Source organism: Gopherus evgoodei, chromosome 1 (genome assembly GCF_007399415.2).
Source record: "Gopherus evgoodei ecotype Sinaloan lineage chromosome 1, rGopEvg1_v1.p, whole genome shotgun sequence".
Lineage (NCBI taxonomy): Eukaryota > Metazoa > Chordata > Testudines > Testudinidae > Gopherus > Gopherus evgoodei.
Genome location: NC_044322.1, coordinates 39,161,434 through 39,184,314, shown reverse-complemented (window position 1 = coordinate 39,184,314; position 22,881 = coordinate 39,161,434). Strand labels below are relative to the sequence as shown.

At 40.8% G+C, this 22,881-nt stretch overlaps 1 protein-coding gene across 2 annotated transcripts in view; it reads left to right on the top strand.

The window, feature by feature from the left end:
- The window catches only part of MIPEP (mitochondrial intermediate peptidase), a 114,999-nt gene that overhangs the window by 420 nt on the left and 91,698 nt on the right, over positions 1 to 22,881 (top strand). The window contains exons 1-5 of one of the 2 annotated variants that reach the window (XM_030562162.1): positions 37 to 386; positions 3,521 to 3,694; positions 12,379 to 12,467; positions 15,530 to 15,616; positions 16,772 to 16,835. In XM_030562162.1, coding sequence (XP_030418022.1) covers positions 342 to 386; positions 3,521 to 3,694; positions 12,379 to 12,467; positions 15,530 to 15,616; positions 16,772 to 16,835 — 459 coding nt within the window. In that variant the 5' untranslated portion in view covers positions 37 to 341. Of the gene's footprint in view, positions 1 to 36; positions 387 to 3,520; positions 3,695 to 12,378; positions 12,468 to 15,529; positions 15,617 to 16,771; positions 16,836 to 22,881 lie in introns of those variants that run through there. The other variant, XM_030562156.1, reaches the window with a different exon arrangement.

Here is a 22,881-nt window from a genome sequence, read left to right as displayed (position 1 = left end):
CCGCTTGGGGGAGGCTCCCTGCAGCGCAGGCTCCCATGCAGCTCCTGTGGACCCCGTATTTCAGCTCAGGGCAGGGCGCTGCAACCCTTAGGGTCACACATTGTTGTTGCAGATGAGGGTGTCCATGGGGTGCGCTCAGTCCCCCGTGCAGGAGCCTATGGGAGGGGTTTTTTATTAATAGATGTTTAAGGCCAGAAGGGACCATTATGATAATCAAATCTGCCTTTCTGCAGTATGTAGGGCCCACAGAATCTCGCCCAGCAAGGGTCCAGGATTGCTCCTGTGAACTTCCCCAGACAGGCAGCAGGCAGCCTGCACCCTGGGAAGCTTAAAAGGCGATCATGCCATTAAAGCACTACACCTTTGTTCTGGACTGTATTTTAAAGGTATCATCTAGCCCTAAATTTACCAGTTACTTACTACTTCACACTCACTCTCTTGTAATGGCAAGTCTGCACTTAAAATGTTGTACTGATGCAGCTGCACCACTGTAGTACTTTAATGAAGACAGCCTATGACAACCACAGGAGAGAGCTCTGCTGTCCCTTAGGGCTAGTCTACACTATTGTGCTAGGACATCTGTGCAGCTATACCGCATCTGGTGAAGATGAGCTATGCTGATGGGAGAGCACTCTCCCATCGGCATATTACTCCATCTCAACAAGAGGCAGAAGCTATGTTGGTGGGAAAGCGTCTCCCACCGAGATAGTGCCAGTGTGGACAGCGCTTAGGTCATTGTAACACGCGTCACTCAGGGGTGGCTTTTTCACGCCCCTGAGCAATGTAAATTACATCGATTTAAGTGGTAGTGTAGACAAGCCCTTAGTTAACCCGCTTCCCCAAGAGGCGGTAGCTATGTCTGTGAGAGAAGGCCTCCTGTCTACAGCTGGGGATAGGTTGGTATCACTGTGTTGCTCAGGGTTAGGATTTTTCACACTTCTGAACAATGTAGTTATACCAATATAGGTCTGTAGTATAGACCAGAAATAAGAGAGCTGTTTTCTTTGAGGAAATATCCCTGTGTAGTGACATGTAATCTGTATTTTGAGGATTTAGGAGATGGGGAGTGAGTGGTGTGTAGATTTTGATCTGATGTTCTGCAGGGGAGTGAGTTTCACCAATAAGTGAATAAAAAAAAATTAATTGGAAACAATTTATGACCCAGCTGGCAAAATTACTGAGATGATTCTGTGCCATGTCACCAGTAATTTCTGTATTGAAGCAAGGCAAGAAATACTCTCCTGTTGTATTCTTTTGTTCTGGGGCCTTTCCTGTTCAATTACTTTCCACCCTGTTCAGTTGCTTCCTACACAGAGAATATATTCCTAACTGAAGTGCAAAAGCTCTGATTACACATACAGCTTAGTCAGCCAGTTTTAAAATTTGTCCCTGAGTGTCATTTAATTTCTTTTTAAACTGTGTGTCTGAAACATCCTCTCCTCCAAAGAGATGAAGAAATGGTGGTAAGAGGGGCTCCACTCTGGCCAAAATGTTCATACCTGAATGTCTAAAGCAGAGGTGGGCAAACTGTGGCCTGTGGGACCCTCCTCCCTGGCCCCTGAGCTCCTGCCCCAGGAGGCTAGCCCCTGGCCCTTGCCTGTAGCCTCAGCTTGCCCTGGCGTAATGCTCTGGGGGTGAGACAGCAAGCTCCTGGGGCAGCACGGTAAGGTGACAGGGAGCAGGTGGGGTTGGATAGTGGGCAGGGGAGTTCGGAGGGGGTGGTGGTCAGGAGGTGGGGGTGTGAATAGGGGTCAGGGCCATCAGAGGGTGGGGAACAGGGGTGTTGAATGGGGGCAGGGGTGGGCGGGAGTCTAGAAAGAGTGGGGGTTGGATGGGGTGGCAGGGGATCCGGATGTTGTCAGGGGACAGGGAGCGGGGGGGTTGGATGGGGCAGGAGTCCCAGGGGGGCCATCAGGAGGTGAAAAGCAGGAGGAGTCAGATAGGGAGTGGGGCTGAGCCACGCCTGGCTGTTTGGGGAGGCCAATTTTGGAAACCAGATGCAGCCCTCAGGCCAAAAAGTTTGCCCACCCCGGTCTAAAGTGAGGGTTCTAAATCCTTATTAGGTGCTCAACCTTTTGAAAATCAGGCTGCTTCTACTTGCATGCTTAAATATGAATTCAGGAACATAACGTTTTATGAACCCAGTTATGAAAATTTTGGTCTTGTGTACTGGAACAGTCTTTAGGATCTACGCCAGTGGTGGGCAACCTGCGGCCCACGGGCTATGTGCAGCCTGTCAGGGTAATCCGCTGGTGGGCTGCCAGACAGTTTGTTTACATTTGCATGGCTGCAATTCACTGTTTCCTGCCACTGGGAGCTATGGGAAACAGTGTGGACTGCAGGTTGCCCACCACTGATCTTACACAGTAAGAATTATTTTTCCTAATTTATATTGCAGTTCAATGCAGGAAAAAGCAATCAGTTCTTCTGAATTAAAACTGTTCTGTGATCATATCATAATTTACATAGGAACATTTCATACTGGACGTTTGTGAAGATTATTCTGAAATGACTGGTATTGTGGAAATGAAACAATTTGTCTGCTGTTTCACCATTTTGTGTGCAAGGTTTTTTTGGTTCATTTGTTTGTTAACTGATATTGACTGCCACAAGCAAATGTTTATCTGTGGAGTGTTGCCGCCAGGCCTGTTGATTTTCTTCTTTTTGATGAGTTATTCATTACTATTATTATTTTTTTAGTGAAAGTCCTGTGGTAGATTTTCCAGGAATGAGAGATAATACAGAATTACCTGGAATTAGGAAACTGTCAGACCAGATACCAGTAACATTGTTTTTCACTATTTTTGTATTACTTACTTGTTTCCGGTAGTGCTCACAATGTGCTACCCACTGTACCAATGCAAAAGGGTTCCTGCCCTGAAGTTCTAAGTCAGGCAGTTGAAGCTGCTGAGATCAGGCTTAAAATTTTCAAAAATGCCTAAGTGACTTAAGAGCCTAAATCCCATTTTCAGAATGATTAGGTGCTTTCAAGGAAGCTTAGGCTCCTGAGGCCTAGAAACGCCAAGGGTATTTAGTATCTAGGAGGATTTGGGCCTAAGTGCCTAAAATAGAACTCTTAAGTCACTTAGACAGTTTTGAAAATTTTACCTCAAATCTATAACATAAACCTCATGATATGAGTGCTATATTTCCAGGCCACTAATAGTTTGCTTTCAAGCATAAAAGTAGCTCTTCCAAAATTTGTGGCACCCAGATCCCTAAAAAAAGAAGTTTTTTGAAATTCTTTTATATAAAACCCCCCTTTCTGAACATTACAGAACAAAGTAACTTTCTTGACAGTTTTCACAAAAATGATTTGTTTGCTGATTAATGGAAATGTACAAGTTTTAGCAAGGGTTTCTATAGTAGACAGTATTATATTGTAAATAAAAGAAATGTTTTATTCTGATTTTTGTCAGTTTGGTGTAGATCTGAAACTGAGAGATTAAAATTGAGATATTCTTGTTTATTTATTCTAGTGTATTTGCACTGTATGTTGAATCTGTACTTGGTATTTTAGGGTCTATTTGGTGTTCCGGAATTGAGTTCTCCAGAAGGTTTTCAAGAAGCACAAGAAAAAGCATTACAAGAAACAGAACAACTAGTCCAGAAAGCATGTACTACACCTCCGGGGCCACAGATAGTAATGATCTTTGATCAGCTTTCAGATGCATTGTGCAGAGTAGCAGACTTGGTAAGATTTATTGTTAAGTTTGATATTCTCTTATAAATTTACTTTTTATTTGAATATTTCTAGCTTAGCTCAGACTTTTTGTTTTGTAAACTCTTCTGTTATAAAAGGTACTGTATCAACATTGCGACTTCCTATATTGGGATAGAAAATTAAAAAGACCCTCCTTAGTGGGAAATTGTAATGAGTTACACAGTCTTTCATTAAATTACAGATAGTTTCAGAAGTTAAATTTGATGTGATTTGTAACTGTACAGTGAACTTTAAGTGATATTTAAAAATAATATATCAATGACAAGAAAAATAACAGTAAAATCAGGTCAGTATTTTATTAACATCCTTGCCTTATGCAAGACTTACAGTTACGAAGTGTGTACAGCTGGGAATCAGACCACTCTGAAATATAAAGACAACTCTACACTATAGCATAGATGGCCTTTTAATTGTGCCAACAACACTCAGTTTATAGCCAGGAAATGATGAATCTCTTAGGGTATGTCTACACAAGAAATGCTGCAACTGTGCCACTGTAGTGTAAATACCACTAGAGTGATGGACGAATTCCCCTCCATCGCTCTAGTAGTATTTATGCTACAGTGGCACAATAAATAAGTAATAAATCCACCTCTCCAAGAGGTGGTAGCTAAGTCAACGGACAAATTTTTCTGTCAGCCTAATGGGGTCTTCATCAGAGCTTAGGTCAATGTAACTACATTGCGCAAGGGGTGAAATTTTTCTCAGCCTTGAGCAGCATAGTTAAGCTGATCTAACTCAGGCCTGGTCTACACTACGTGTTTAAACCGATTTTAGCAGTGTTAAACGGATTTAACGCTGCACCCATCCACACAACGAGGCCCTTTAAATCGATATAAAGGGCTCTTTAAACCGGTTTCTGTACTCCTCCCCGACGAGCGGAGTAGTGCTGAAATTGGTATTACCATATCGAATTAGGGTTAGTGTGGCCGCAAATCGACGGTATTGGCTTCCAGACGGTATCCCACAGTGCACCATTGTGACCACTCTGAACAGCAATCTGAACTCAGATGCACTGGCCAGGTAGACAGGGAAAGCTCCGCAAACTTTTGAATTTCATTTCCTGTTTGTCCAGCGTGGAGCTCTGATCAGCATGGGTGGCTATGGAGTCCCAAATCCAAAAAGAGCTCAGCATGGACCGTACGGGAGATACTGGATCTGATCGCTGTATGCGGAGACAAATCTGTTCTATCAGCGCTCCGTTACAGAAGACGAAATGCCAAAGCATTTGAAAAAAATCTCCAAGCTATGATACAGAGTCCACAGCACAGTGCTGTGTGACAAGCGTAACGGAAAGCCAAATAATCAAATGGACGCTCATGGAGGGAGGGAGGGGGTACCGAGGACTCCAGCTACCCACAGTCCCCGCAGTTTCTGAAAATCATTTGCATTCTTGGCTGAGCTCCCAATGCCTGTAGGGTCAGACACATTGTCCGGGGTGGGTCAGGGTATATCTCGTCAATTTACCCTCCCACCCCATGAAACAAAAGGAAAAAAAAATCATTTCTTGACTTTTTTATATGTCACCCTATGTCTGCTGCATGCTGCTGGTAGACACAGTGCAGCGGCAGTGACCAGCACCATCCTCTCCCCTCCCCTCCCTGGTGGCAGACGGTACAATATGACTGCTATCCATCGTCATCATGAGCCCGTGAGTGCTCCTGGCTGGCCTCTGGTGAGGTCGGCCGGGGGCGCATGGGTAAAAATAGGAATGACTCCCGTTCATTCCCAATAGATAGTACAGAACGGCTGGTAACTGTCTTCATCATAGCAACTGGGGGCTGAGCTCCATCAGCCCCCTCCTTTCATGTGTAAAGAAAAGATTCTGTACTGCCCGGACTATCATAGCAGCAGGATGCTGGACTCCTCTCCCCCGCACTGTTTAATGTCCTGCCTGGACTATCATAGCAGCTGGAGGCTGCTTCCTCCTCATTTTATCTCTCTAAAAAGTCAGTGTTTCTTATTCCTGCATTCTTTATTACTTCAACACACAAATGAGAGGGACACTGCAAAGGTAGCCCAGGAGGGTTGGGGGAGCAGGGAAGCAACGGGTGGGGTTGTTGCAGGGGCACCCCCTAGAATGGCATGCAGCTCATCATTTCTGTGGGTTCTGACACGGAGCAGCTGTGCTCTCTGGTACACTGGTTCCCTAGCACACTTGCCCCATATTCTAGGCAGGACTGACTCTATTTTTTGATACAACATAAAGGAGGGAATGACCCGAGGGGTCATTCTGATTTTTGTCTTTGCGCCCCCGCCAACCTCAGCGAAGATCAGCCAGGAGCACCCATGACAGCAGCAGACAGTACAGAACGACTGATAACCATCATCTCATCACCAATTTACAATGGCGCAGCAGATGGTACAGAATAACTGATAACCGTCTCTGCTATCTTGCAAAGGCAAATGAATGCTGCTGTGTAGCGCTGCAGTACCGCCTCTGTCAGCGGCGTCCAGTACGCATACGGTGACAGTGACAAAAGGCAAAACGGGCTCCATGGTTGCCATGCTATGGCATCTGCCAGGGCAATCCAGGGAAAAAGGGCGCAAAATGATTGTCTGCCATTGCTTTCACGGAGGAAGGAATGAGTGACAACATTTACCCAGAATCACCCACGACACTATTTTTGCACCATCATGCATTGGGCTCTCAACCCAGAATTCCAATGGGCGGGGGAGACTGCGGGAACTATGGGATAGCTACGGGATAGCTACCCACAGTGCGATGCTCTGTAGTGTAGACCTAACTTTATCCATCTAAATCAATTTAGATAGTGTCATCCCCTTAACAAGATAATGGAATCACATTTATTATAGCTGTCACTCTTATGAAAAGATTCATGGTCCTTGGTCTTGCTTGGAGGCAGGGGGCTGAACTCGATGACCTTTCAAAGTCCCTTCCAGTTCTAGGAGATAGGGTATCTCCATTAATTTATTATTTATTTAAATTTATTTATGGGATCGTTAATTCCAGAAACAGTCTCTGTTTTATATTTCATACAAAGAACAGCACCTGCAGTATGAACATAAGAACAGCCATATCGGGTCAGACCAAAGGTCCATCTAGCCCAGTATCCTTTCTTCCAACCATGGCCAATGCCAGGTGCCCCAGAGGCAATGAACGGAACAGGCAATCATCAAGTGATCCATCCCCTGTCACCCATTCCCAGCTTCTGACAAACAGAGGCTAGGGACACCATCCCTTCCATTGATGGATCTATCTTCCATGAACTTATCTAGTAACATGATGCTGAAAAGTTTCAGTTCTGGCTTAGAGGGAAGATTGCTAGATATTGTAACATGAACACCGCTTCCTATAGCAGCCTGGGTTTTTGTTAGAGGTCTGCCATCCTATTACTTATTAAGCCTGACACTGCGTATGTCATGAGATCTTATAAGATTGCATCCTCACTTGTTATGGCTACAAGCAATATATCGTTTAACACAAAATTCCAGTTTACATGATACTAATATCTGTTTTAAATCCAATAAAACATGGAGAGTTGAGGATCTGAAGCTCTTCTTAATTCACCATGTTGTGCTTCAATACGTAAACTTACTGATGTGTAAAAATCACCATACTCTCGAAGTGGGTTGTTCATGACGAAGTTATGACAATGACAATTCCTTGTAATTGAAGCATATATTGGTTTTGTGAGGTAGTAATTATTTTTAAAAAGTGGCCTCATGAGTTGAATTTACTGACTGTAAAGTCTCCTGCAAAGAAACTTCGTGGAATGTTATTAATACATATCATAAATGTTTATTTCATTACTATTTGAGCCTTTTATGGTAGCACATGATTGATTGCTGCATTAGTGGTATTTTTTCAGGTTATACTGTATGATCTTAGGGTCATAAACAAATTCTAAAAATATAAATTGTATCTTAGTGATTATGTTAATTTTGATTTATATCGGCCATTCCAGTAAGAGACTCCTTCAATCTCTCCTGAGGTCCTACAGAATCTAGGGACTGACGTTTGCTCACACTAATACCAAGGAGTGTTTTAACAATGACATCCATGGAAGCAGAATCTGTCTCTAAGGCCCTCTCCAGTCCACCCACCCCCTTAGGAAATGCCTGCTTCAACACACAAAACAGCTCTTAAGGTCAACACATTTATCAAGTGAAAGGGGGAAGATAGTTGTAGAGTTGAGGACCCTCGGCAAGAGAATACATTGTCCTAGCCCAGATGTTAACAAGTAGAAAGATGATATCTCAGATAAATGGCATACAAGCCATAAAGGGCTGGATCTAGCAAAACCAGTAGTTTGAATTACACCTCGAAACAAACTGGAACTCAGTGCAGTCTATGTGCACAGGTGTAATACATTGTATGTGGGATGTACAGCTTACCAAGTAGATAGCTATATTCTGCACTGCATGAAATTTCCAAGTGGGCATGAAGTATTGCTCCAAGCAGAGTGCAATGTAGTAACCCAATCTGGAGGTGAAAAAGGCATGGATAATTATGGTGAGGTCTGAGGTTGAGAGGAAACTTCTTGTCAAGTACAGCTGGGGAGAAAAATGCGCCTGGCCTTTGCTGCTATTTGTACATCCAGACACAGTTGAGGCCTCAGTAGTATCTCTAGATTATGAATATTAGTGACGAGGTAGTTATACTGAATAAAAAGAGCATGTATTAAATTACCTGTGTTCTGATACTTTCCCAAGCCATGCTGGAAGTAGATCCATATGTTCAGAAGATGCCTCCAAACTTGTACATCAGCAGATGTCTTAATTTTTGCATGCTTTTACCCTGCCTACACTTTTGTGCTCACCAAAGCTATGCTGTATTTGAAAGTTGAATAGTTAGTTGCTTAGCTGCTTGATTGGTGCACACAATACTGTTGTTACCAAAATGGGGGAAATTGTACATAGGTAAAAAAGTAGGGCTGTCAATTAATCACAGTTAACTCATGCGAGTAACTCAAAATTAATTGCGATTAATCACAGTTAAATTGCAGAGTTAAATAATAGAATACCAATTGAAATGTATTAAATATTTTGGATGTCTTTCTACATTTTAAAATATATGGATTTCAATTACAACACAGAATACAAAGTGTACAGTGCTCACTTTATATTATTTTTATTACAAATATTTGCACTGTAAAAATGATAAACAAAAGAAATAGTATTTTTCAGTTAACCTCATACAAGTACTGGAGGGCAATCTCTAGCATGAAAGTGTAACTTACAAATGTAGGGGTTTTTTGTTTTTTGTTTTCTTTTTGGTTACATAACTGCACTTAAAAACAAAACACTGTAAGACTTTAGAGCCGCTCAATCGCTTAGAGAAACAAGTTTGTTTACATTGGTGAGAGATAATGCTGCCCACTTCTTATTTTCAGTGTCGCCTGACCGTGAGAACAGATGTTCGCATGGCACTTTTGTAGCTGACACTGAAAGGTATTTACATGCCAGATATTCTAAACATTCGTGTGCCCCTTCATGCTTTGGCCACCATTCCAGAGGACATCCTTCCGTGCTGATGATGCTCGTTAAAAATGTGTTAATTACATTTGTGACTGTATACCTTGGGGGAGAATTGTATGTCTCCTGCTCTGTGTTTTACCTACATTCTGCCGTATATTTCATGTTATAGCAGCCTTGTATGATGAACCAGCACATGTTCATTTTGAGAACATTTTCACTGCAGATTTGACAAAACGCAAAAAAGCTACCAATGTAAGATTTCCAAAGATAGCTACAGCACTTGACCCAAGATTTAAGAATCTGAAGTGTCTTCCAAAATCTGAGGGAGCAGGCTTTTAGAAGTCTTAAAAGAGCAACACTCTGATGCGGAAACTATAGAACCCAAACCACCAAAAAAGAAAATCAGCCTTCTGTTGATGGCATCTGACTCAGATGGTGAAAATAAACACGCATTGGTCTGCACTGCTTTGGATCATAATTAAGCAGAACTCGTCATCAGCATGGACGCATGTCCTCTGGAATGGCGGTTGAAGCATGAAGGAACATATGACTCTTTAACATAAGAGTGTCCATATTGGGTCAGACCAAAGGTCCATCTAGCCCGGTGTCCTGTCTTTCAACAGTGGCCAATCCCAGGGGCCCCAGAGGGAATGAACAGGACAGGTAATCATCAAGTGATCCATCCCCTGTTGCCCATTCCCAACTTCTGGCAAACAGAAGCTGGGGACACCATCTCTGCCCAGTCTGGCTAATAGCCATTGGTGGACCTATCCTCCATGAATTTATCTAGTTCTCTTTTAAATGTATCTGGCACGTAAATACCTTGAAATGCTGGCTGCAAGAGTGGCATGTAAATGGCTGTTCTCAGTTTTAGGTGACATTGTAAACAAGAATCAGCCAGCATTTTCTCCTGCAACTGTAAGCAAACGTGTTTGTCGGAGCAGTTGGCTGAACAAGAAGTAGGACTGAGTGGACTTGCAGTCTCTAAAGTTTTACCATGTTTTATTTTTGAATGCAGTTATTTTTGTACATAATTCTACATTTGTAGGTTCAACTTTCATGATAAAGAGATTGCTCTACAATATTTGTATTAAGTGAATTGAAAAATACTATTTTATTTTTACAGTGCAAGTATTTATAATAAAGTGAGCACTGTACACTTTGTATTGTGTGTTGTAACTGAAATCAATATATTTGAAAATGTGAAAAATATCCAAAATATTTATATAAATGTTTAAGAGCACGATTAATCACAATTAATTTTTTTAATTGCTTGACAGCCCTAGAAAAAAGTGCACAAAATATTGATGCATATTTTAGGCGAGCAAATTAGAAGATGAAGTTGGAGTGCCTTTGGAAAATTCGACCCATAAAATGACTCGAAACACTTAAAGTGAAAATTATGTGTTTTCAGAATGATTATAAATATACATTGTATTACACAGTAAACCACATTCAATTTCAGTTTTTCGTTTGAAAGGAGTTTCATATATCTTAAATAAACCCAAATATAACCTTTAACAGAATAAAATAAATTTTTCGAAAGTTGTGAGTACAGCAGTCTGCAGTCTATTCTTGTGTATATAAAAATATTTAAAAATCTGACTGTGATGACATTTACCATGAAAAGCAATGCAATGTGGTAAATATTTAGCATAATCATATGAAAACAGCTTAGCTTAAAACCAAGATAAGTGTTTCTTGCAGTGTCTGAAAAATGTTAGTACATTTGAAAGATTGAAACTTCTTAGGCTTATTTTTTCCATTTTAAAAATAATTGGGACAAAAAGCAGGCCACAAGGTCATACATGGTAAGAGAAGTAAAACATGTATCATTGCTGGCACTGTTAGGTTTGTGTCCTCACGTCACCATTGAGCTGGGCATGGGCTAACAGGGAATTCACAAATGTAAGCCAAAGCCTGTAAACGCCTAGTGCAGGGGTCAGCAACCTCTGGCACGCGGCTTGCCAGGGTAAGCACCTGGCGGGTGGTGGGAAGCTGCGTCCAGCACATCTCTCGGCCTGCACCGTTTCCTGCAGCCCCTATTGGCCTGGGTCGGCGAACTGTGGCCAGTAGGAGCCGCAGTCGACCAAACCTGCCGACGTGGCAGGTAAACAAACTCGCCTGGTCAGCCAGAGTGCTTACCCTGGTGAGCCGCATGGCAGAGACTGCTGACCCCGTCCTAATTTATGTGGTAGTCCCGTTGGCTGTAATAGTACTATTTGTGTGGATAACAATTTGCAACATTGGGCCTTTGAGCCCTGGTCCTATAAAGACACGTGCTTAAATGTACTTATATGAGCTAAGCCATTGATTTCGATGGGACTTTTCGTGTGTGAAGTTAAACATTCGGATGTTTGCAGGATTGAGGCTTTAGTGAGCATGGAGGAAATCTATCACATTGTTCAAGGCAAGATTGCCTATTTTACTGAAAGTTTCTGTTGATCCTTTAATCTCATGTGACACTTTTTCCAGTAGTATGCTGACATTTGTCTGTTTCTCTACAAATGGTGGAGAGACCTTTTGAAAGATATAGTTCCTCATGGGTTTTCATCACATTTTGATGAAAGTTTAAAACTTTAGCGTAAAGTTATAAACTAAGTACAGAAAACTTTTTTTAAGCGAGTGTGTAATATTTATAGCAGTAATATTTAAGATATTTCTTAAAACGTGTTTCTTAGGAGTAGATGGTCTATACTAAATTTTGAAAAACAATACAAAAAAGCTTGTTTATTTTTCAGGAATTGAGTTTAGTAAGAAATAGAAAGTTTTCTAAGCAGTAAGATTCAAAGGCACTGGTTTGTTTTTTTTTAATGAGTGTATCCTGCAAGGGAAAGAACCTTTTTCTAAAGTACATACCTAACTGAAAATAATAATTAAAAAAAGTAAGTGAAATTATTTTCTTTGGAGTGAAATTTGTGCTATAGCATTAATAACTGTTGACACTTTCTTAACAGATGCTGGTTCTGAGAAGACTAATGTATGTGGAAGTGCTCAGTAAAAAGAGATTGCGTGGAAATACGTGTGTGTTAAACTGAGTGGAATTACCAACTTTTTTTTTAAACTATTTATTTAGGAAGTTTAAACATGTTTACAAATCTGTGCCATGTAAATTCCAACTCTTTTCTAAAAACTAACTTGCAAGGAAGGTTTCAAATTATGGACAATCTTTTCCCATCACCACCCCTTCTCTTCTTTTTCTGCTATGTCAGGCTGACTTTGTGAAAATTGCCCATCCTGACTTTGCATTCAGAGAGGCTGCTGAAGAAGCCTGCAGAAACATTGGTACCATGGTAGAAAAGTATGTTTTGTTCATTATGTTGCTGTAATATTGTCTTTCATGTCTGAAAGATTCTGCGTTATCCAACAGATACAAGATAACTCTTTTGCTTATTGTTATCTGGAGGTTTTTATATGTGGAACAGAGAGCAACTTCTTTTAAAATGTTATTTAAAGATTCATCCTTACAGTGTCTAGTGTAAGGTCATTCTGTTTTAGTTTCAGGTTGCATCTGGAACACTATTTCATTGCGTAATTCACTGTGAAGGCCTGTACCACTGGAACTCATGAAAGCTTTGGAACTAAATTTTCTGAAGTTTCTGGCAGTTAATTTTTTAACTCTGAAGTCTGTATATTTTAAGGATGGCAAATCTAAAGGCACACAACACCTCTTTGTCTGTCATACTGATCACTTGGATTCTGATTGTGTAAGAGGGAATGTGAAAAAAGGGAGGAAAATCTTCCATTGAGGTTCAGAATATAGACTTATAATTTGAAGCTGTATCCAGTCAGATATCAACATTGAAGTGCTGTGCTTCTATTTTACTAACCTTGAGAAAGTGCATTCTGGCTGAAACATCACAAAAAAAAAAATCTCATTTGATAAAATATATATTCTTAGATTTGTATTTGAATCAGATTTTGAGTATAGTGGGAATCAGTTTAAGGAGTTGCTTGTGTTATAATGAAGGCAGGTGAGTTACAATTTTGATATCAGAATGTAAAATGTAGACAAGGTTATCTGGGCTTAAAAATTTTTACCAGAGGCCTTCCAAATTAGCCACATTACTCCCTGCTCGCCAGAGGTAGTTACGAAAGATGGAGAGTCATTTCCACCAGCCACTTGTACAGGCAATATCTTGGTAAGAAGTCCAGTCAAGCTGAGTGAATAATGGATGTTTCAGATCACTGGCAGTTAAGGAAAATAATTTTGTTTCAAGTTGAACAAAAAACATTTTTTGAAAATTTCTGGTGAATGAAAAAGTTGAGAAAATTTAAAGTCAAAATGAAACATTTCAGTTTGGCCTGAAAAAAGTAGTTTAGGTCTTCAGGCATTTTGACTAAAGCAAAGGAAAGGAGGACTAGATTCACAAAACAGCAGTGAGGGGAGGAAGAGGGGGAGGGATGGCTTAGTGGTTTGAGCATTGACCTGCTAAACCCAGGGTTGTGAGTTCAATCCTTGAGGGGGCCATTTAGGAATCTGGGGTAAAACTCTGCCTGGGGATTGGTCCTGCTTTGAATAGGGGGTTGGAGTAGATAACCCCCTGAGGTTCCTTCCAACCCTGATAGTCTATGATTCTAAGATGGTGATACCCTTCCCTCATGAACTCTAGCCTAGTGGGAGACCCAGGTTCAGTTCCTCCCTCTGTATGATGTAGAGCAGACTTTGAACTTAGGTTTCCCACATTGCAGCAGTATGCCATATCACTATGAGCTGTTGAAGCTGTTCCACTTTTCATAAATAATCATCAAAGCAGATGTTGTATTTGGGCCTCCCACATTCCAGGTGAGTGTGCTAACCACTAGGCTAAAGCTTATCTGACAGGTACCAGCTCTACCACCTCCTAAAGCCATTTTCCCTCCTTTCCTTTTCTTTTGTCAAAAATGCCTGCCTGAAAATTGAAACAAACACTTTGAGGTTGAAGTGAAAAGTTTTTTATTTTGACATTACTAAAACATTTAGATTATTTTGTTAGCTTAAAACCATTTGGCAAACTCACCACAAATTTATGAATAGTTTTGGTTGACCCCAAATTGCATTTTTCGGTGAATAAACTAGCTCTGGGTGGGATTTTTGAGTGAATTAAGTCCAGTTCCCTGCTCCTGTTCCTGGATGCTAGGAAAGGGGTGGGTGTTGAGATTTCTGCAGGAATGGTATGTGTGGGATGTGTTCCTATTTGAGAGTCCCTGTTACAAGCCCAGCTTCCATTTTTTTGGGTAGTCCTCCTATGTGAATGCTTTACCAAGTAGCAGTATGAATTTGACATGATTCTTAAGAGCTCCACTGCTGCTTACAGGGTTCCAAATAGCAGTAGAAAAACTGACCAGAGTCGTCGTAAGTTTTCTCTGCTAGTGTCTAACAAAGCTATGGCCAGCAGAGGCAGTGGAGCTTACTGCAGTCTGAGGAGGATAACACTGCATCAGTGTGTATACTTGATAGGCTTCACACCATCAAGGCTAGAAAAAGAATATTTGTAAGATTAAATTCAATAGAAACTGATGGCTTGAGCCTGTGCACTTGTTTGGGAAATCTTCCCACCTGCAGGTGGATTTTTCAAGAGCTAAAGAGCGGGGTTGCTCAGTAAGGCTTACCTTGTTGCAGATTGTCTGTTTTTAAATGTCACTTTGAATTGAAGCAAACTTTTAGAGAAGAGGAAAGCACAAATTAACACATTCTAAACTTTAGATCAGGGATTCTCAAACTTCATTGCATCGCAACCCCTTTCTGACAACAAAAATTACTACGCGACCCCAGAATGGGGGAGTGAAGCCTGAGCCCACTCGAGCTCTGGTGCCCTGGGAGTGCCAAAGCCAAAGACCAAAGGCTTCAGCCCCAAACAGGCGGCCTATAGCCTGAGCCCCGCTGCCCAGCGCTAAAGTCCTGAGGCCTGGGCTTCGGCCCTGGGTGGTGGGGGTTGGGCTTTGGCCCTGGATCCTAGCAAGTCTAAGCCAGCCCTGGCGATCCCATAAAATGGGGTTGCAACCCACTTTGGGGTCCTGATGGACAGTTTGAGAACCGCTGCATAGATTATGCCCTCTGTCAGAAACAATATTTTTCTATTGAATGCTTAAAATAAGCCACTATCCTTAGACTTTGTCCTCCTTGCCTCAATATGTCATGCAAAAATATTTGCCTGTTGACAATAAGTACCCACTTGCATAGTCATAAATGCTGGAATGTATAACTTGTATCCTTGTATTGTACAGTAGTTTCTGAGCACAGTTACAACTTGAAAAAACATTTTGAAAACTTCGCCCTTGATTTCTAATAGTGTATGTCAGAAAAGATTAAGCTCTGCCTTTGAACTAGTAATGCCAGTAACTATTTCTGATACATGGTTGCTTTTATCTTTATCTCTTTAGGTTAAATACAAATATCAAGTTGTGCCAAAGTTTGAAACAGTTGCTGGCTAATAAAGAGGTTATGGATTCCCTAGATCCAGAAACCAGGTACTTGTTAATGTTTAACATTTTAGAAGTTAATACGCTCTAAATTATTCTCCAAAATGCTTGGAAATATTTCTGTATCATTAAATTGATGGACAGTTCAGCACCTTTTTGTAAAAGAAGTGCAAACACAGTGAGCCAGAAAATCTGAGACTACATTTTTATGCAACTTTTATTAACCACTGAGAATTTAACTGTATAGTAGTCAGGAAGTTCAGTTATTATGAATAGGCTATGTTGGAGTACACATAATGTGTGTGTGTATATGTAGCTAAAAGCTATGTTAAGGTTGCCCAGTTTAAATCTTTAGAAAATGAGGAAATGCAAAAGTTAAGTTTCCCATAACAAAATCAACTCAACCAAATTGTATTATTCTGCTATGATATACATCTAACAATGTAAACAGTAATAAGGTATAAATTTAAGAAGGAAAATAGGGAGTGGAATGTATTTACAGTTGTACAAATTTAAAATAAGTGCATTTCCATTCATCTAGAAGTCTCTGATATTATTTTTTTTTATATGTAAATTGTATCTGGAGCACACTGGAAAAATATGCCTATGTGTGGTTAGCTTTCTGTTTATTTTCTTATTATTGAGGTTTCAAATAAAATCAAGCATTTTTATTAATGACAGTTGTGCATGGTAACATGCTTTCAGTCTATAGGGTCAAATTAACGTCAGCATTTTTTACATTCACTTTATTGTTGTTATAAAGCACCATTTTTACTGCTGCATATTCATTTCTGCCTGACATATTATTCTCTCTCTCACACAATAAGGATAACTATCCTACTTTTTCCCCTCAAACAAGCAAATGTTCTAGGCTTAAGGGCTTTTTTCCTCATCAGTCAAAATAAATGAAATAAGTTGAATTAAATTGATGTTTTATTGTTTACACAAATTAATGTAATAAGCTTGTTAAAAGACATTGTTCAGTGCAAATCACCAAAATGTCTACAAGGAAAAACATCTAGTTTCACTGAATAAACAAAGGAATAAACCTACTGAAAGTGCAAAGAAAAAAATAGTTATAAAAGATTATATAATAAGTAATTATTTTCTATCTTAAATCAAAATATAGTCAGTAAAATGTAGCACACTAAAATCTGATTGCTGTGAAATAAGAGTCTTAACGGAGTTTTACTGTATTTTTAGGCAAGTGGCAGAACTTTTTATGTTCGATTTTGAAATCAGTGGTATTCATCTGGATGAAGAAAAGGTAATTTTTTTTTGTCTGTGATATGTGAATAGATGTTTGCCTGACTTTTAAAAGCAGATAGCAAAATGCAGGGCATATGTAATGGAATTCTGTGCTGAGTTGCACCCCTGAATGTTCTGGAAGGCAGTGGAGCTCAGCCATCTCAAAAACCTGTTTTGTCGTTAACTATCAAGTGGCTGGATTTGTAGTGTCCTGTACAACTTTCCAGAGTCTAGTTCAGCATTCATGCTCCAGACTGCCTTGTTACTCAGTCCTGTGCTCCAGAGAGTTGCAAGCAGGGCCTCTGGACTGTTAGATCTGCCATTTGGATTCATATCTGCACAGTACAATTTTTGTGAAATGGCTAGTTGTTTCAACAGTGTAGCTGCTCAGGATGGGGAAAACATGCATCCAGTTATCTGGATAACAAGCTACTCAAATGCAGCACTTCCGAAGGAATCAAACCACATGTTTGTGTCACAATCGAAGATTTTTAGTGACTCTAGAGCCTCTAAGTTGTGTGTCAATGTGTCTCTCTCCCCTGTAAGAGTCCAAGACTGATTTGGCAGAGCTAGCAGATTTGAGCTAGTAATACGTTGGAGATGTTGGGCTGGGTGTCCATAAATGTTCCTGGTACTCATGACGTATCTCTGCATGAGGAAATCTCCTATAATTTTTGAGTTTCTAGCAGTTGAGGTTCATAACCAGACTCTTTTTTACTAAATTCAGGTGGCCGACTTGCAGCGAAAACACCGAAATGCATTTTTTTGATAGCAACTTGCAAACTGGAAAGCCCTTCCAGAGTAATTTTCTTACAGTTACTGTGTACTGAGATTAATGCCTCTTAAATCAGAAGTGAGGTAGAAAAGTACAACAGGAAGGCATGCAAACATTTAAAATATGGCTACTGTGATATAGAAATATTAACTGACATGCAGAAAAACAAAATTGGCGTTTTAAAATAATTTAATCTGCACTTGTGACAGGCTCTTAGCTATTTTTTATGTGATTGTCTGACCATAGTTACTGTTCCTTGCAAGTTCTGCGATTTTGAGTTCATATTAAGGTGTACTTGGTTAGCGGTATGTTGCCATCCATAGTGAATTTCTGATCTCTTCCTAAGATTTGCTGGAATGCCACATGCTGCTTTCTCTGCATGTCTACAGAGCATTCTTGCTTGGATTCAGCTTCCTGGCACAAATTTAGATTTGAATCTCTTTGTGTTAAAGAATTTAAGATTGAGAATACCTCAGCTCTCCTGTCCTCCTAGGTATCGAATGTTTTCTTCAGAATGTCTCTAGAGGTTGGTTTCTCTTTTTGGATTTTTTCATATATAGTATGTTTATCTGTTCAGAATGAACTATAAACATTTATTGCTGTTGTGGCTGCAGTGACATTTTTTCATCCCTTTTGAAACATGTATGTTGAATGTTGTCTTTTGTAATATCTTATTGCGTCTTGTGTAGTTGAGCTTTTTATAGACATCACTGTTTTTTTTTATTCTGTAGGAGTGGGGATCTTTTATAATCCATTTCTGTTGGAATTAACAAAGTGCCTTCTGAGAACGCCAGTTATAGGATGTAACTTATAATAGATCCCCACAGAGTTGGGATAAGTTTGCTTTTTTACTTGACAAAGAAACAGACTGTTGGAGGTTTTGTCAGTAGCTACTGGTGTGGTGCTCTGCTCTTGTTCGATGATGATAACAGTCGGCTGCATGCGTATTCCCTCTGTGTGCTTCCCCAGTTCTGTGCAGAGAACTGACACAGCAAACCCCGAGAGAACCACCAAAGACCACCGACTCTAGTAAGGTACGAACCTGAGCCAGGTTTATTGTCAAATGAAGCACGATAATCGTTTCCCATAGATTCTACAAGACATACTATGAATTTGTGCCCCCAGCAATGGACCGACTCAGTCAGTGATGGGACTTTCCACTGCCCCCTAGGCCAGACAAAGATGTGCACTCCAGGACCTATTTTTATATAGTTACAGGACAGATTACTCATCCCTACTGATGTATTGAGGTACAGCCCCTTGACTCATTAGGGTGCTGTCTCCCACTTTGATCATGTTATTTCAAACAAACAGATCTATCCATCATGCTGTCCTTTAGACCCTGTCTTTAAGATGCACCTGCCTGTTCCTCATTATCTCTGTGAAGTGTTCTGATACCATCTTGGGCACAAGTTCCTCTTTTGAGCACTTATGTGTGGATGCATCTGCGTCTAGCAGCCCTCTTCTTGCCAGCTTCTGTGAGTGGGACCTGCCTCTGGCTCACAGCCCAACTTTTCCTTAGCAATGCCTGGGAGTACTTTGATTCAGGCTTCAGGCCTCAGACTGGGCCTTTGATACAAGAGTTTATGTTTCAGGGCCTCATCTTACTACATTCCCCCACTTTTTGTCTTTTTAAGGGGAGGATGTTTACCCATCGTCCCGGAAAAGCATAATATATGGACTAAGGACAACCTGGTGGGCTAAATGAACACTGTCATGTGGCTATCCCATTTTACCATCCTAAACTCATGCCCCATCCGTTATTCAGTCTGCATATTCCCTCGTACGACTGATAGGTGTTATTATCCAATTAATTTTAGTCCCTTATCGTGGGCCTGGGAACGTTAGGCCCAGGACCTGATATAGATGTGCAAGGTTTGTGTATGTGTCAGCATTATTAAAAGACATGCCATGGCCTGTTGGTCACCTGAGGGCTTTGTGAGGATAGGATAATATCCAAAGCATACAGATATCTAAGTCTGTGGATATGATTATATGGCTATATATCAGTATATATGTTCGTTGGTAAATGAGAATATATGAAGGTTAATACTGGATGAGTATATGAGTACATGGATATATATGTAGATAACTGCTATGATTATTCATGGATAGATATGTTATGCGTTATATAGCATACTACCGTAACGCCTTACTCCTTAAAATAATTATTGGGTCGTACCACAGCAGTATTAATTGCCATTTCCATCCCTTTCTTCATTCGACACTGTAGCTTCGCTTTCTTAGTTTGATGTACCATGTAATAGCACATTCCCATGAGGGCAACAACTATTCGTGCCTGGATTCCCATCAAGATTACGCTAAGGATTCGGACTACTGGATGTAAGGTCACATCCTCTGGAATCGCCCGCCATTTTGTTTCCACCTCTTTTTCTACATTTTCTATTTCAGTCAATTGCTGCTAGATCAACTGAGTTATTGGTATCAATGATTCTTTAGTTCTTGCTACGAACTCATGTATATCCAACTTCAAGAGTTTCACTGGGGGGGATAAGTTAATCAATAAATCTTGTAAGTGTTCATGTGGAGTGATTGTTTCTGTGACAGTATTACCTTTGATTGTTGGCCAGAAGGCATGAGTTCCTATTTGGATAGTATTGGTGACAGGCACACAGAACCCAGCATCACTTGTAGGACTAACGTTTCCATTAATAGAAAAATTATGATAGCCTATAGCTCAGGCCAAGTCCTGGATGCATATCACCTCCTTAACCAGTTCTTTTTATACTAACCGAGCCCAACCTTTCCCTGTACAATTAATGTCAATTGTGGCATAGCACTCACACAGCCACCATCCATTATGTTTAGTGCAACAGGCTTGATTAATTTCTGAGTCAGTTTCAGTGACTAAGCGCACAGAAGGATAATGCTGTTCGAATGTCTTATTTACAAATGTTCCCACACTATTTGTGTAGTATACCTTAACTGGCTCTTGCAGCCATCGAGGGACTGCCATCATGAGGTACATGCTTTTGCTGTCTTCTTGGTCCCATTGTGGAACTCTATCAAATTTAGCAAATTGTAAAAATATTGATTCGATATGATTAATGCCTTGTTGCTGTTTTTGGTTTAAGATGGCCGTGTGGTCTAATATCCGTGGCCAATTCTGAAACTGTAATTGCAACAAACTTTGTTGTACTATTTCAATTATTCTACTGCCATAAGCCGTACAAGCTACTGCCAATGAAACATCATTATTTTGTATGCTGTTAATAAGAGAGAGAATGGTAAAATTCAAGTGACTAAATCCTTGAGCAATCAAATGCATATTATCAATAGTGATTGCATGCTGGTCTAGTAATAGACTGCTGATACCTCCCCCTGTCTTCACTGCTTTGCCTGTTCCACTCACCTAAGTGTTTATTTTTAAGTTAAGATTTTCAATATCTGCAGAATTCCATGTGGACATGCCAAGGCTGGAACCTCCCAATGTTGTTCCTAATAAGTCTCTTTTCTCCCTATCATGTTATGAGGTCTGTGGCAGGGTAGGGGTAAAACCCCCTTTAAAGCCCTGCCAAAATGCTGACTGCAGCCTGCCCTCTGGCCAGAAGGCCAGGTGTAGAGATGCAGGTACTCAGCAGGGAGCCTAGCTGCAAGCCCTAACGAGGGCTTGCTCAGAGGAACATACTGAGCTAAGTAGTGACAGCTGGGCTGGAGCAGCAAAGGGTTATAAAAGCCCTGGGCAAACCTCAGTGAGGGGGCTTGCCTGGGAGGAGACAGGAGGGCAGCATCTCTGTCTCCTTGCCAACAAGGAATCCTCAAGGGCCAGGAGACCTTGGGGAGGATCTATGGGGCACTAACTGTTGGGGGATCTGGGAACTGTACAAGCACTCTAAATAAAGACCCTGGGGTGATCCAACAAAAATAGGCGTGGAAGACTCTTTATAATACCATCCTAAACGCGGGGTGCAGGCCCAAAAGTGGGAGAGCCTGCATGGGATCCTGTGACAGGGCCATATCAGTGCCCTTCCAAAATTGTAATTGCCTTTCTTCTTCTGAAGTGAACCACTCGTTACAGTGTTTTGGGCACTTCCTTGGCATGGTCATACTGCCAAAATTAAGTGTCAGTGGCACATAAATCCATCCTACATTTTCTAACATATATTCTGCAGCAGGGTGTAGGAAGAGTCCTGAGCAAGGCCATGGCTGCATGGTGGGACATTAACTCCTTTGGGTAGGGTCAGTGGGTGGAGGCCTGGGAGAAGGTGGTGTTGGGACTGTTGTTGGAGCTGTTGTTCGACAGGCATCTTCATAGACCTTCACGTGATAAATACATTTACTGGTACTTGGGGTTATAGACCAAGTCCCTGTATATGTTCTTGTATGTTTTACTTGAATGTTGCAAATGCGAATAGATACACTCCGCTTATTCTGCAAGTCAGCAAATTCCACCCTGCCGGTCCAATCTCCATATGTTGTTACATTTCCCTCTATATAACTTATAACTGTCTGCTTCTTGAAACCAGTCCAAGTCTACTGTGTTGGTTTCGAGTTGATGTGTTTGGACAACACACCCTAGAATCAGATCCTCTCCTGCCATTCCTGTGAGATATCACTCCAATATTCGCCTTGGTGCCACTAGAGCACGTTCTACCTCTGGAGTGGCTCATTTCTTTTTCTTACTTTTGTATATGTACATTTTCATGTGATGAGCTATGGTTAAGAGTGTTAATGGAACCTGAGTGAGGAAGTGCAGTGATAACGATAGCCTGATTACAATTAACAGCATTATCTACCTTACAACAGCATGTATATTCCCCCTGTGTCTCTTTACTCAGACTTAGTTCTTTTTCAATCCGTCGTCAGGCATTCACGACCTCTGGGACAGGAACACATTGAGTCTCACTGCTGTTTCCAACAGGAGGAAGTCATATTCATAGGCCACAGCATGGATCTATTACATCTGTATGCCTTCTGAGAACAAGAGTTACAGATAATATTCTTTTTATTACCTCTTGACTTGTTCATTACTTTAAACTATGGATAGTATTTCCAAAAGCCCCCTGTTGGTCACGTCAGGATTTAGAATAAGTCAGTCCAGACCATATTATATATTTAATTTTCTTACAGTCTGGGTAGATAGCAGGTTGTAGTGACTATTGTGACCCCTTTTGGATTAGGCTGTATTATAAATTTCAGGCTATGGGTTTTCAAATATTTTCCTAGTGTGGCCCATATCTTGATAGAGAGACCATCTTGTGGACATCTTCCCTCTTATTCACATCATGTAGCATCCCTTTGGCAGCTACAGAACTTACTTAATGCAAAA